Source organism: Natrix helvetica (genome assembly GCF_964273705.1).
Source record: "Natrix helvetica genome assembly, chromosome: 2".
NCBI lineage: Eukaryota > Metazoa > Chordata > Lepidosauria > Squamata > Natricidae > Natrix > Natrix helvetica.
In genome coordinates, this window is record NC_138552.1 from 92511331 (window position 1) to 92525614 (window position 14284).

At 37.9% G+C, this 14284-nt stretch overlaps 1 protein-coding gene across 3 annotated transcripts in view; it reads right to left on the reverse strand.

Annotated features, from left to right (window-relative positions):
* Positions 1-14284, reverse strand: part of ECPAS (Ecm29 proteasome adaptor and scaffold) — an 88390-nt gene that overhangs the window by 73167 nt on the left and 939 nt on the right. For all 3 annotated transcript variants that reach the window (XM_081941601.1, XM_081941600.1, XM_081941602.1), the window contains exons 2-5: positions 6497-6627; positions 5867-5983; positions 3564-3682; positions 2851-3000 (exon numbers count right to left, since the gene is read on the reverse strand). In XM_081941601.1, coding sequence (XP_081797727.1) covers positions 2851-3000; positions 3564-3682; positions 5867-5983; positions 6497-6627 — 517 coding nt within the window. The remainder of the gene's footprint in view (positions 1-2850; positions 3001-3563; positions 3683-5866; positions 5984-6496; positions 6628-14284) is intronic.

Consider the following 14284-nt stretch of genomic DNA (forward strand, 5'->3'; position numbering starts at 1 on the left):
AATAATAATAAATATTTATTTCTTAGCCGCACCCTCTCCCGAAGGACTCGGGGCGGCGTACAACAAAACATATGAAATAAATATATAGACAAGACATACATATTACAAAAACATATACCAAGACATGTACAAGGAGGAGGTCGGCTAATGAATAAAAACAATAAAATACAATGTTTAGAAACCCCTAAGTAATTGAATGCAATTTAAATACCCAAATAAAAACCTGTCAGGAGCGATATAGTTAGATCAAAGTTGAGCCAGGCCAGCTACTTGGAATAGGTGGGTCTTGAGCTTTATACGAAAGGAGCGGAGGTCAGAGGTATTCCTAATATCCGGAGGGAGGTCATTCCACAGGGCTGGGCCCGCCACAGAGAAGGCTCTACTCCTAGGCGCCGCCCCCCGACACTGTCTGGTGGACGGCACCTGGAGGAGGCCCTCTCTGTGCGAGCGGATTGGTCGCAGGGATGTATGGGACAGAATACGATCCCGCAAGTAACTAGGTCCTGAGCCATGGAGTGCTTTAAAGATTGTTATCAAAACCTTGAAACGCATCCGATAGACCACAGGAAGCCAGTGCAGCTCGCGCAGGAACGGTGTCACATGGGAGTACCTAGTACTCCCCATAATTACCCGCGCGGCTGCGTTCTGGATCAACTGTAGCCTCCGGGTGCATTTCATTATGATTTTTCTTTTAGATTGTGCAAGTGACAGATTGGGCATGAAATTTAACTGCATTTAAGCAATTGTGTATTTTATCACCTTCTAGGACACAGATTTCTCTGAAGCAGAAGTCCCATTTAACTTTTGGGGACTCCTGCTGTACCTTATTAAACTAATGCTAATTAAGCAGGCACAGATAGTACTCGCTTAAGAACCAGACGTTTAGCGACTGTTTCAAGTTACAACATCTCTCTCCAGAACTATTTACAATCTGTTTTCTAAATTCTGACAGTAATACACCCGTTTGTGATAACACGATCATACTTTAGTTGCATGGCAACCAGTTTGCCTTTACAGCCATTTGCAGCCCAGAGTCATGTAAAGGCAATTTCTGGTGGGTTTTGCTGGTGAACAGAATAACAAAGTTGGAAGGGACCAACTACCTGTTCTAGCAGGAAACCCTATACCATTTCAGACAAATGGCTGTCCAATCTCTTCTTAAAAATCTCCGTTGTTGGACCCATAAGGTCCAGAGGCAAGTCGTTCCACTGATGAATTGTTCTAATTGCAGCACACTGCTGGCTCATATTTAAATAAGTATCCACTAGGACTCCAAGATCCCTCTTACATCTACTACAATAGAGCCAGATATTCTGTACCTGTGCATTTGTTTTTCTTGTCCAATTTATAGAGCTTAACTTTTCTCATCACTGAATTTCATTTTGTTAGATTGGACCCAGTATTCAAGTCTGTCAAGAGCCTTCTGTATCTTGAGCCTATCTTCTAGAGTGTTAGCTATTCCTGCCAGCTTGGTGCTGTCTGCAAATTGGATGAGTTCCCCTTCTATCTCTTCATCTAAATCACTGCTGAAGATATTGAAGAATACTGGGCTTAAGACACAGCCTTGGGATTCCCCATTGCATACCTTCTCCCATGTAGATGCAGTTCCTTTAAGGTCTACCTGTTGAGTGCGTTTAATCAGCCAGTTATGAATCCATCTGGTGGTGATACTGTCTAATATACAAATGTCTATCTTATCAAGTAGTAGGTTGTGGTTTACTTTATCAAATGCCTTACTTAAGTCCAAGTAAATTATATCCACAGCATTGGATATAGATTAGCAGATGGCAACTATATCAGCCCTTTTCCAGTGGTCTGCTATTCCAGGATCTTTGAAAGATATGGTTCAATGGTTGTGAAATCATGTCTGCCAATTCCTGCAGAACCTTGGGTGCGATCCATCTTGTCCTCATGATTTGAACTCATCTAGAGTGGATAGGTGTTGTGTTATCATTTTTCTGCTTTTTTATTTGCATTTCTAATCTGCATTTAATCTGCAGTATTTTTTATATATATTGGTTTGGTGTTTTTTTTCTTTGTGTAAAAACAGATGCAAAAAATGAGTTAAACAGTTCTGCTTTCTCCCTGCTACTCATCACTTTCTTGTCCTTTTCTCCTATTAATGGACCAATTGTTTCCTTGTCTTTTTTCCTTATTTTTCCTTGTTCCTTGATATTGAAAGAGGCTTTTTTGGTTATTTATGACTTTTGTTGCAAGCCTTAGTTCATTTCGAGCCTTAGCTTTCCTGACTTCATCTTTATAGATTTGGGCTATTTGCTGACATGGTTATGTGGTTTCTGACATTTATTTCTGACAAAAAACACCCACTGAGTATAATGGACTCATTTAAGAATTGTGGCATTTGCTTAATGACTATGGTGTTTGGTTAAATGCCACTTAACGACTTATGATCATAATTCCAGGTTTAATTAAGTCAAGGGCTATCTATAATTGGCTTTAAGATGGCAAGTCAACCATGCCAATCACAGTGATTTGCACTACACAAACTTTCCCTCAATGATGAGAAAGTAAGCCAAAACTAAACCAATCAAATTAGAACTTAATGTGATATGTGACTCCTGCTGAAAAGCTAACAAATATCTGGGTAAGACACTCAATGCTTCTAGCACTTTCCCTGTGATTATAGTACCTTTAGAATCTGCATTCACTGAGCTGCCTATGGATTTTTAAATGATCTGAGGCAAAAACATGATTTTCATTAAAAAAACAATAAAAACAAAAATACTCTCTAGAGAATGTCATCAATGGCAGAATATCACTTTAAAGACGAGTCTTCCCTCTCCTAGTACCAGTAGTACCTATCACCTGATAAACTTCATTATTACTTACCCATAAGGCATGAGGAGAACATCCAACATAAAATCCAACAGCAGTTGTACAGTCTTTGGTTTTTCAGCAAGATTAAACGGAGAAGCTGCTTTCAGAGGTTCAACAGGATATTTCATGTGAAAAAGTGTTGGTATTAGAAGTTGCATTAGGCTGCAAAACAATTGTTTACATTGCAATTATATGTAAAAATCTGCCTAAACATTCATAAACATTTTCATTTGTTTCCATTTGCATTTTTAAAAACTTTAAGTGGGAATTGCAGACAAGGAAGACCACAAAGCTTCATGGCTTTCATGAAACCACTTTCCTTTCTTTCATATTTAGTAGCTAATTCTAAATGGATCTGTATTATTCAAATTGCTCTGAAATGAATTAAACTGAAACTTTAAATGTTAAGTAGGTTGGATCCAAGAATTAAGATTTACCTGTATGACAAAAAGTTGGATGGCAAAAAAGCAAGGTATTTAAAATATAACCGTTGCCTAGGAAAGATGGTTGAAACCTTTTTTTTTTAGGTCCCAGGAAACAAGATAATATTCAGACAAATCCCGCATTTGTTGGGATTTAAGAAGGAGTGGAGGTTCAGGTCAATAAGGGAACTACACCATCATTTCTCTGAACATGTATTTGCAGTCTGTAATGGCTAATTTATTAAAAGGAATGTATTTTTAAAAAAATATAACAATGAAAGCTTTCTGCTAAGAATATTATACCTGTCCTGCTGGGGTTGAGGTTTTCCTTCCATCGCAGTAAGGAGAGTGGGTGCCAGCTCACATTGCTTTTCCACAGGCAAACGAGGGTAACCCATCTTAACATATATTATTGTAAAATTCTGTAAAATGCAAGATATATCTGAAAAGAACCACTACAAAAAACAGCCCTATAGTACAATATCCACAAATTGTAAGAAACTTGTGACTAAAATTCATTGATGAATACCACTGAAATGTTTACATTGTTCAAGTAGTCCAGCTCACCAAAAATATTCCACAATTTTCATTTATTTTGATAACTTTAGAAAAATACTCCTCACATGTAGGAGTTGTCTACAGAAGGAAAAGAGCAGATGAGGTCTGATAGCACCTTTTCCAACTAACACATTTTATTAACAGCATAAACGGCAACTCACCAAAATTTATGTCTTTGAACTACCACATTTTTCGCACTATAAGACGCAATTCACTTCCCCAAAAGTGGGTGGAAATATCTGTGCGTCTTATACAGCGAATATTGCGGCGGGGCTGGAGGAGGGTTGTCACCACTGCCACCACTCGCTGCTGCTGGAGAATGCTGCAGCCCTCCCTGCTGAGCAGGTGACTGGTGCTTGGATCGGCCTTCCGGAATACTGCTGATCAGCTGTTCTAGGCAGCGGGGATCACTGCTGTCGCTCGCCGCCGCCGCCACCACCAATCACCGCCGCCGAATGGGGCAGTGGCGATTGGCTTCAGTGGCAAGCAGCGGCGGTGATCCCTGCTGCCTACAACAGCTGATTGGCTGTATTCAGGGAGGTCAATCCAATTGCCAATCAGCTGCTCGGCAGCAAAGGCTCAGTGGCAGCAGCAGTTCAGCTCAGTTGACTGGTGGTGGGCGCAATGGAGAGGAACCCTGACGAGCCAAGTGCTGGAGTTGCGATGATGTCCTGAAGCTGACCAGGCTGTTTGCTGTTTGCTGCAAGGATGCTAGCCAGATAAATACCGAATGGATGCTGGGAGGCAGAGGCAGATATTTTTTTCTTGTTTTCCTCCTCTAAAGCTAACAGTTGACATGGGGAATGCATCTACCAATTTCATAATAAAAAAGACTCCTCATACTAGGAGCCTCTTATGCCTGCATTCTAGTGATTGCATTATCTTCAAGTTTCTGATTCCAACCAATTATGACCTTAAAGATGTGGACCATTATATCAAGGACACTTCATCTTAGCAATTACCTGAGAAAGTTTTAGTGCCACCTAAAAGCAATTGTTATTAACGGGCCAAAATGTGTATTACAGTTCATGTCTAAGCATTCCATACTGCACTAGTATATTAAAACCTTACCTGGACATGAAATAAGGTCTTTGTCACTAGAATGGACTAGGTATAAATCTAAAATCATGTACTAAAGGATTATCTTTACCTAAACTTCCACTAAAAACTGCCCTATTTACATACCCATCTATATAAATATTTATATATTTCCTATGCAATTTGAGAAAAGCTGACATTCAGTGGTAAAGACTTTTGGGCAGAAATCCCAGTTCAATCCACCTGCATCTTTAGATAAATTGGAAAACATACAGAAACTATCAGTGACTAAATGCACACATCTATTGAGTGTACCAGCCACTGACGTTTTAAATCATGGCTTAATGTGTTGCATAGACTCCACCAAGTATGATTTATTCCATATGCTATAATTGTATAATCCATGGCTTAGAGTGATGTGTGAACCAAGTGGGGTAATAGTGCAGTTCACATACATTACACCAAAATTATACAAATTATAGTTTAGGGTTCATGAACCAAGTTAGTGTGGTGGCAATCCATAACCCTAACATTACTGTTTAACTCTACCAATTCTCAGTAAAGCCACAATGTCTTTGTTGTAATATGTTATGTGTAAACTTAAACTGCAAGGACAGAGCATTGACATTAACTTGTTAAACAGAACTTTCCTAATGAGATTTAGTTATTGGCAAGAACATTAAATGTATACAAAAATAAAACACAGAATATTTTGTTTCTATCTATTTCAATGGACTATTTAACTATGACAAATGGGTGTAGTTACATATAAACATTCATTAAAACACAATTGGAGTCTTCAAGGGTTACATTTAGGAAAGAACTTCCTAGCAGCTGCAAGCCAGCAAACCTCTCTTTATCTGCTGTTTATATAGAAGGCTTATTATTCAAAAGCAAGACAAAGAATACCTAGGCGGGAGACAACCAGCTATTATACTTAAGCACGATGTGCAAAGACAATCATAACCTTAGAATTCATGTGTAAAATTCTCTAAGAAGAAAGGACTTACTGTAACAAAGGAGACCGCAGAAGGATCTTGATATTGTACTAATAAAGTCTCCACTGGAAGTTGGATTTTTGGGCGACTTTTGATTCGTTTGTTCAGATGAACTAGCAATTCCATAACCTAAAAAGAAAAAATATCATTCCTTCATTTTATTGATCTAGGTTTCATTTCCCAATTGTGAAATATAATAAATAAAATATCTACATTATCAAATGTCCTATTTGTCTTTCCATTTGACCTTTCAGAGAAAAAAAAGAAACAAGTGACTATATTATTTGGACCGGAACCTGAGAAAGAATTACAAGGTAACAATACTTGTGATGGCTTCAAGGAATATATTATTATGATATACAGCTTCCAGATTGAGGGAAACACACCTTATTCAAACAAGGTCGGATCTGGTTAGTACTTGTATAGAAGAAGATCATCACACAAACTCTAGACTGGAATGGGCAACTGAAAATGCACCCCGGATGAAAGCAATAGCTTTGTGTTGAAAATTACATGTTTTCATCAAGTGATCATGAGTTAAATTTGTCTCAAAGGACACTCTATCTATATATAAAACCAACAGGGGAGGATTTTTAAGCACTTCATATTTGACAGACTTCAGTATACAGATAATATTCATACCTTTTTACGCACTCCTTCCTGTGTACTGGAAAGTTTCAAAAGAACAGGGGGAAGGAATTTGGATATAATATTCTGCAATTGCTCATCTGTTTCTGCATGGCCAAGACGCAAGAATACACGTTCAAGCTGATCTAAAATAAAGGAAGAAAAACTGATCTATAACTAACAGCAAACAGTTCAAAGAAGCACTGTTATACCAGCAAGCTCAGCATTAAATAGTGGCTTAGTTCTCAATTGATTTTACTAATGACCTTATTGCAAGGTTACCCTACATTTGTCATGTGTGTTTTACACAGATGTAACACATATTTAATATCAGAAAGTTTAGGGAATTATGTATTAAATTTATATCTCCCTGTCTAGTGATTCTTTGTTTTGTTCAAGGGAAGGAAAAAAGAGACCCATCTGTTTCTAATTTGATCACTCGAGTTTGCTGTGATTATTACATATGTGCATCATTGGATAAAGGTTTCTTGAACAAGTAAGACTGAACCACACTTGGAGCATAAAAACTCTGCCACTGCTTTTGGCTCACATACTTTTTTCTTCTTTTACACAAATCGTAATGTATTCTATTAAATGCAAATTTCAATTTATGAAATAAATGCTACTTTGATCAATGAAGGAAATTTTTAATCAAACAGACGATAGGCTCAGGACACATTGTTTTATGTACTCAGATTTTGGTGAATAATTGCAGTAGTACAATAGAAAAAATAGTTGCTTTTTTGTAATCAATGTATTAAAAGACAAGTCATGTATAATACGTATGCATTAGATCTCGCTATTATTGAGAAGTAAATATGCAAAATTTAAAACAAAATAAGTTAATTGCCTTTCTTTTTTATTATAGATTGCACTGCCTTCAGTTATATCATTTGATTCTCTGAGAACATTGAATCTAATGAAGTCAAATTTCCTCTTAAATTAAAAAAAAACATATGATGTTTTCCTTATAAAGCAGTTTACTAATTTGCAAAGTATATCCCTTATATTCAGAAGTAATAATTTCATGCTATAATATAATATTTCCCGATTCTAGATTAATAGACTGCAGAACTTCATGGACTGTCTATACAGATAGTTCTCGACTATATATATTGTTTTCTTTTTGGATTGTAAGACAACCAGAGCTTAGCTTTAAGGAGAATGGCTAAAGAAATGTTTTAAATAAGTAAAAATAAGTTCATAGAGAAGAAAAGCAGGGACGATTGCATCATGGCATATGTTACAAACCTTCCAAGATTTGTTCACTACCTAAATTCAGTACAAGTAATCATGTACAAATATCTTAACAAAAGTCTCACTTAGCAACAGAAATTTTGGATTCAATTGTGGTCATAAATCGAGGACTATCTGTACACATTTCTGCCTAGGGTAATCTCAGCCATAATTAGAAAAATGCAAACTGTCTTACTCTGAGGTAGTTTACACAATCTACCTTGAATTGCTCAATGTATCATGCTGTGACATCCAGGGAGGATTATAAACACAAAAAACATTTATTCCTTACTTAATCTAAGACGGACACAAACCAGAGAGTACTACTCCAAGCCAAATTTCAGATGTGAAAAGGGAAACCAGGGTCATTTGAAAGTGAACTCAAACCCAGTCAAAATACCCTGTACAGACCTAATTTCCTTATTTTTTTAATGACAAATCAGGATAAATGGATTTCAGAGACTTCTAATATATTTTGATACAGTAAGAGGAAATATTTCATTATGTAATCAATTTATTCAAAAGTAAACAGAATACACGTTGGTTTTAAAAATTAAAATTATTAAGTCTGATAAGAGGAAAAGTACGGGAGAAAATAAATATGGTATGTAAAATCTAATAGCATTAATCTAGAAAACAAAATATCCTAGTTAAAGTGAGGAGGGAAATTTGAATGTTTCACAATTGTGTGTGTATGCATGCGCATGCATGCACACGTGTTCCAAGGCACAATGTTCTCCTTGACAAGAGAAATGAAAGTTCTCCAACACAGTAGACACAAGATGGTAATCATAAAAGAGCAAAATGACAACATAAATGGATCTGAGTAATGCAAACATAAATTATTCTATTGTAATCTTAACAGAAAAAAGGTTTTATTTTAGCCATTCTAGGAGTATGAAAAAACAAAATATGGGCTGTTTGTTTATGACAAAATGAATCTTAAATCTGAGATTGGTTATATAACATTTCAATATATATAAATATATTCAGTTTCATATAGCATCTACATGTGCTAAACTTCCAACTGCTTGTACTAGTAATTTATATTTCAAAACTTTGATATAACAGAAACTCTAGCTTGACCATACAAATTAGCATAAAACCATATTTCAGCAACAAAATCATTGTATGAGTACTTATTTTCATTTTTCCCACTGATATACCAAAACCAACTGTTAAATTTTAAACTGTACAAAATTATGACAAATTATGGCAAGTTTACCCAACAGGAATTTTCTATATATACTGTAGAGTACTTCAACTTGTATTGCATGAAACCATATAGTTAATAGGGTGTCCTCACTTATTGATTGCCTCATGCAGCAACTGTTGTTACAATGGTACTTAAAAAATAGTTCTGCAACTGATTGTTGCATTTACAATTGCGGCATCCGTCAACAACACAGTAGCCATCATGTGCTTTGCAACAGGTGTGCATTTATGACCGCTGCAGTCATGATTGCTATTCATGTGCTTCACAACCAGCACACATTTTTCCTTGCGACAAGCAGAGTTAATACAATACAGCAAAATTGTAAGCTCAGTAGCAATTCACTTAGCAACTGTTTTACTTAAAGACCAAAGGGAAAGTAAAATTATACATCCAATTGCACTCATGTAATTTTCTATTTAGCAACCAGGTTGACAACCCCAACTGTGGGTGCTTAGCAAGGACAACCTGTAACCACCATAGCAGGAGAATACTGTCTAGTCTAGTGCACGGTTGGAGAAAACAGTATTACAGCCTAAATCTTCCTATAATTTATTCAGTTAAAGGCATGACATGTTAACAATTACAAATACACAGAGTGAAAGGTGTGGTTGTAGAAATAGGAAAAAAATTCAGGGAATTATTTAAATTGTGTATTATTTAAAATATTATTTTTAATTTCAAAAGAGAATCCTATTATTTTTATTCATTTTATCTGTTTTTATTCAATCAAACACTGAGACAATGTCTAACTTATTTCTTAGTTTGAGCAATAAAATACCTTGAGCCAGGGAAAAATATAGATTAATTTTTAAAAGAAAGAATGAAGCTAAGTTGCCCCGCTCACTCTAGGAAAAATAAAGGGCTATAGTGCAATATGGGAAACTTTTCAAAAATGGAAGAAAATACTGATCTGATAAATAGACAAAAGAAGGAACAGGTCATTCCCAACTTACAAGAATTGAGACCAGAATTTGTAGAAATTCTTAACAACTGTTAAGCAAGGCAGTTGTTATATGAGTTGCACCCAATTCTACAATTTTTGCCATGGTTGTTAAACAAATCACTGCAGTTGTTAAATGAATCATGAGATCATTATGAGAATTCGGCTCCCCCAATGACTTTGCTTGTCAGAAGCCAGCTGGGAAGGTTGCAAATGATGATCACATGATCCCAGGAAGCGACACCTGCTAGAGAAACATGCCAGTTGCCAAGCACCTGGGTTTTGATCATGTGGGGATGCTGTAAGTTTTAAGTGTGACAACTGGCTGTAGGTCACTTTTTCAGTGTCACTGTAACTTCGAACGGTTGCTAAACAAATAGTTGTAACTCAAGGACTATCTCTAGTGAAAAGTGCCATGAATCAATGCATGAGCAGAGAATAAATATCAGTAGAAAATAAACTTAAGAGGAGGCAGAAAACCCTTTGGATGACTTCCAAATGCAATATCCCTCTTCCTCTACCATTGGAATAATGACACATTCTGGGACCTATCATGTGGATAGAAATAGGCTTAGAATAAAATGGAAAAAATAGGGGAAATATAAGGATTTCCTTCCCCAGTTTTTCCCCCAAGGCTTTCTCATATCCTAGTTAACATCTTTCTCCACCAATGTTGTTCCAGGTTTCCAAACTTCACAATCCAAGTGTAAAGATTTTCTTCACCACTGTTGTCCCAAATCTCTAATAGCATAGCACATATATTTTCCTTTTGTTTTAAGATCTTTACTGCATACAGTTATATACTGAAATAATAGTTTCTTGATATTGGGGCTAGGATTAAAGATTAAAGTACTCATACTACAAGCATCAAGCAGTTCCCAATTGTCTACATAAACAGACATACTTCCATGGGGGTACCAACATCTATAGATGTATTAATGATTATTTTATTTATTTACAGTTTTGTAGCCTGGCCCAGTGCATAACATTGGATAGAGTATAACAAAGTAATACTAATACTAATAATAAATACTAATACTAATACTACTACTACTACTAACAACAACAACAACAACAACAACAATAATAATAATAATAATACAATTAACATATGCCTATCGCAGATCTTTGGGAAGGTAGATAAAAATGTCAAATCCAGTCTGAACATCTATCTAACTGTGGGATGAACCATAATCATACACAGGTAACTCAAACTGAAAGCATAGCAAAGCATATTTTTTTGAAATCATCTTCCAAAGTGCATGAAGCACCACAAGTAAGTTATACAACATGAGGATTACATCCAAAAAGACAGTCTTCTTGTCCTTCGCCCTCAACCTCCAATATGTGAAGGAATTAGAAGCAGGCTCTCTCATCATGTTCATACTGGTTTGACAGATTAAATCTTAGCTATGCAGGTGGTACCGGATGTAATCTAATGTCTTGCAAAGTACTAAATTAATTGCACAAGGCTTTATGGACAGGGCTGTCCTGCACAGCCATAATATTTTTATAGTATTAGAATCCTTTATTAGTATAGGCTAATAGATGTTGACTTTTAAACATTTACTTAAACTAATTAGATAACAGGAGAAAGAAGTGTTTTCTTAACAATTCTGGAAATAAACAAACAGAAAAGTTGTGCTGTCTTTCATGCTCTCCAAACTAGTCTTCCTGATTCCTCCCTAATGGACTACAATGACCACAATTCCAAATCAGAGTAGATTTTGACTAGGAATCATGGCCAACAGGTTTGAAAAAGCTACAATCATTCATATGTATCACTAAATTTCTCAACATTCTTTGTTCAGGCATGGCGTAAAATCATGCAAGTTTAAAGAGAAGGATTACCTACACTAGATTGGATAATATCTACTCCAAATAAAGAAGTCAAAAACATTATTACAGGGATGCTTTATCCAAACATCAAAGACACTGCAATTAAAGTGCAATTGTTCCTCCTCCAAAAACATTTAATTCCATCGAGTGCAATGGTACTTTCTCCTAAACTATTGCATAATCTTGTACGTTCATTAGTACCTCTTCCCTACATATATACAAGTACCTGTGAACACAAATGAATTTGGGCCACTCCCAATCCAGCTTCTTTCACAGGATTGTATTGTGGATATAAAATTGAGGAAAGGGGCCTACTACAGATAGTCCTTCATTTACGACCCGATTGAGCCCAAAATTTATGTAGACATTTGTTAAGTGAGTTTTATCCCATTTTATAACTTTTCTCGCCACATTTAAGTGAATTACTGCAATGTTAAATTTAGTAACACTGTTGTTAAGTGAATCCGGCTTTCCCATTGACTTTACATGACAGAAGGTCACAAAAGGGGGATCACATGACCTGGGGACACTGCAACCGTCATAAGCATGAACCAGCTGTCAAGCATCTGAATGTAAATCACATGACTCTTGGGATGCTACTACAAGTGTGAAAATGGTCATAAGTCACTTTTTTTCAGTGTCATTGTAACTTTGAATGGTCACTAAATGAACTGTTGTAAGTCGAGGATCACGTGTATGCTAATATGCCTAGCCTTCTTGAACTCTGCAATAAATAACTGCACATTTTTGACACTTTGTGTGTGTAATATAAACATACAAGTATATTTTTGATACCATACTTCTTTGTATATATTACACACTCATATATATTACATACACACACACACCCCTATATGTGAGTGCACACACACTTATGTGCATGTGTTTTGGTATGTATCCATATGTTCAGCTAGTCCTCGCCTTACAACAGTTCATTTAGCGGCCATTCAAAGTTACAATGGCACTGAAAAGTGACATGACCATTTTTCACTTATGACTGTTGCAGCCTCCTCACGGTCATGTGATTTACATTCAGATGCTTATCAACTGGGTCATATTTATGACGGCTGCTGTGTCCTGGGGTCATGTGATCCCCTTTTGCGACCTTCTGACATGCAAAGTCAATGGGAAAGCCAGATTCACTGAGCAAGGCTGTTACTAATTTAACAGCCGCAGTGATTCACTTAAGAAACGTGGCAAACAAGTCGCAAAACGGGACAAAACTTAACACATTTCTCGCTTTGCAACATAAAGTTCGGGCTCAATTGTAGTCATAAATCAAGGACTACCTCTATTTATGTACTGTGCACGAATGCATGCATGCATACATACACACACACTCTCAAGCTTGCCTCAGTGGCAAAGACTATAGTCATTTCCTGTCACAAAGAAGCATTTTCCGGCCATACCACGCCTCACCGAGCGAGGCCTCAATACCTTAGATGTGGAGTGGGAAGTGGGAGCACCACATTTTGAAAGGCCAAGAGGGACGGCGAGACGGAACCGGCAAAAATCCGCCTCGAAGCGGCCAAGCCACCCTCTGCACTTGCAATACCCAACACCCTTCTCCTATTTGGGGGGGGGGGGGGACTAAGGGCGAGGGTGTAAAGGCACATCGGAAAGACCGGCCGTCGCCAAATTGGGCACTGCAAAGGGCGGAGGGCCTCTCCTCTTCCCCGCCCTCCAACTCAAAAACACCCCGCACGGTTCTCCCAAGGCCGGATCTTAATCCCCGGAGAAAAAGCAAAGTCACGGCGGGGCCTGCGCTTCCCACCAGATTTTTAAGAATCCGACTTTGAGAGGAGGAAGACAATCTGGAATTTCCTCCAGTGAAGGGGTCCCCCCGGGGGGGGGGGGAAGGAGGAATCCCCCCCTCCTCGCAAGGACGAACTCTCTGTCCCCACATATCTTTAAAGGGGAAGGTCGAGAGAAGGAAGGGATGTGTGGTGTGGTGTGTGTGTATGTATCAGTGATCTCCGAAGCGCCCATACCCCGCAAATCTTTTAAAGGGGGGGGGAAGGGATGTGTGTGTGTGTGTGTGTGTGTGTGTGTGTGCGCGTGTAAAACTGACCCAAAGCGCCCGTACTCACATATTTTTAAAATGGGGAGGGGGGCGAGAGAAGGATGTGTGGGATGGTGTGTGTGTGTGTGTGTGTAAAACAGTGGCCCAAAGCGCTGTACCCACATATCTTTAAAATGGGGAGGGGGGCGAAAGGAAGGGATGTGTGGGATGGTGTGTGTGTGCAAAACAGTGACCCAAAGCGCCCGTACCCACGTATCTTTAAAAGGGGGGGGGCGCGAGAGGAAGAAGAGATTTGTGTGTGAGAGAGAGAATGAGAGAGGGAGAGAATCAGTAACCGAAGAGGCTAATTCGGAGGACGAGATCGTCCCCTCTTTCTATCCTCCTGAAGCTTTTTAAGGTCCATTTCCTAATATGACTCTGCACAACCGAGGCCTAATGGCCGGGGCTCCTCCTCACTCTCCCCACTCTCCCGATCCTGCATCGCTTAGGAGACAACCAGCCTTCCACCCCCCAGTTCTCTCCTTGTCTTTCTTCTTCTTTTTTTTGTAA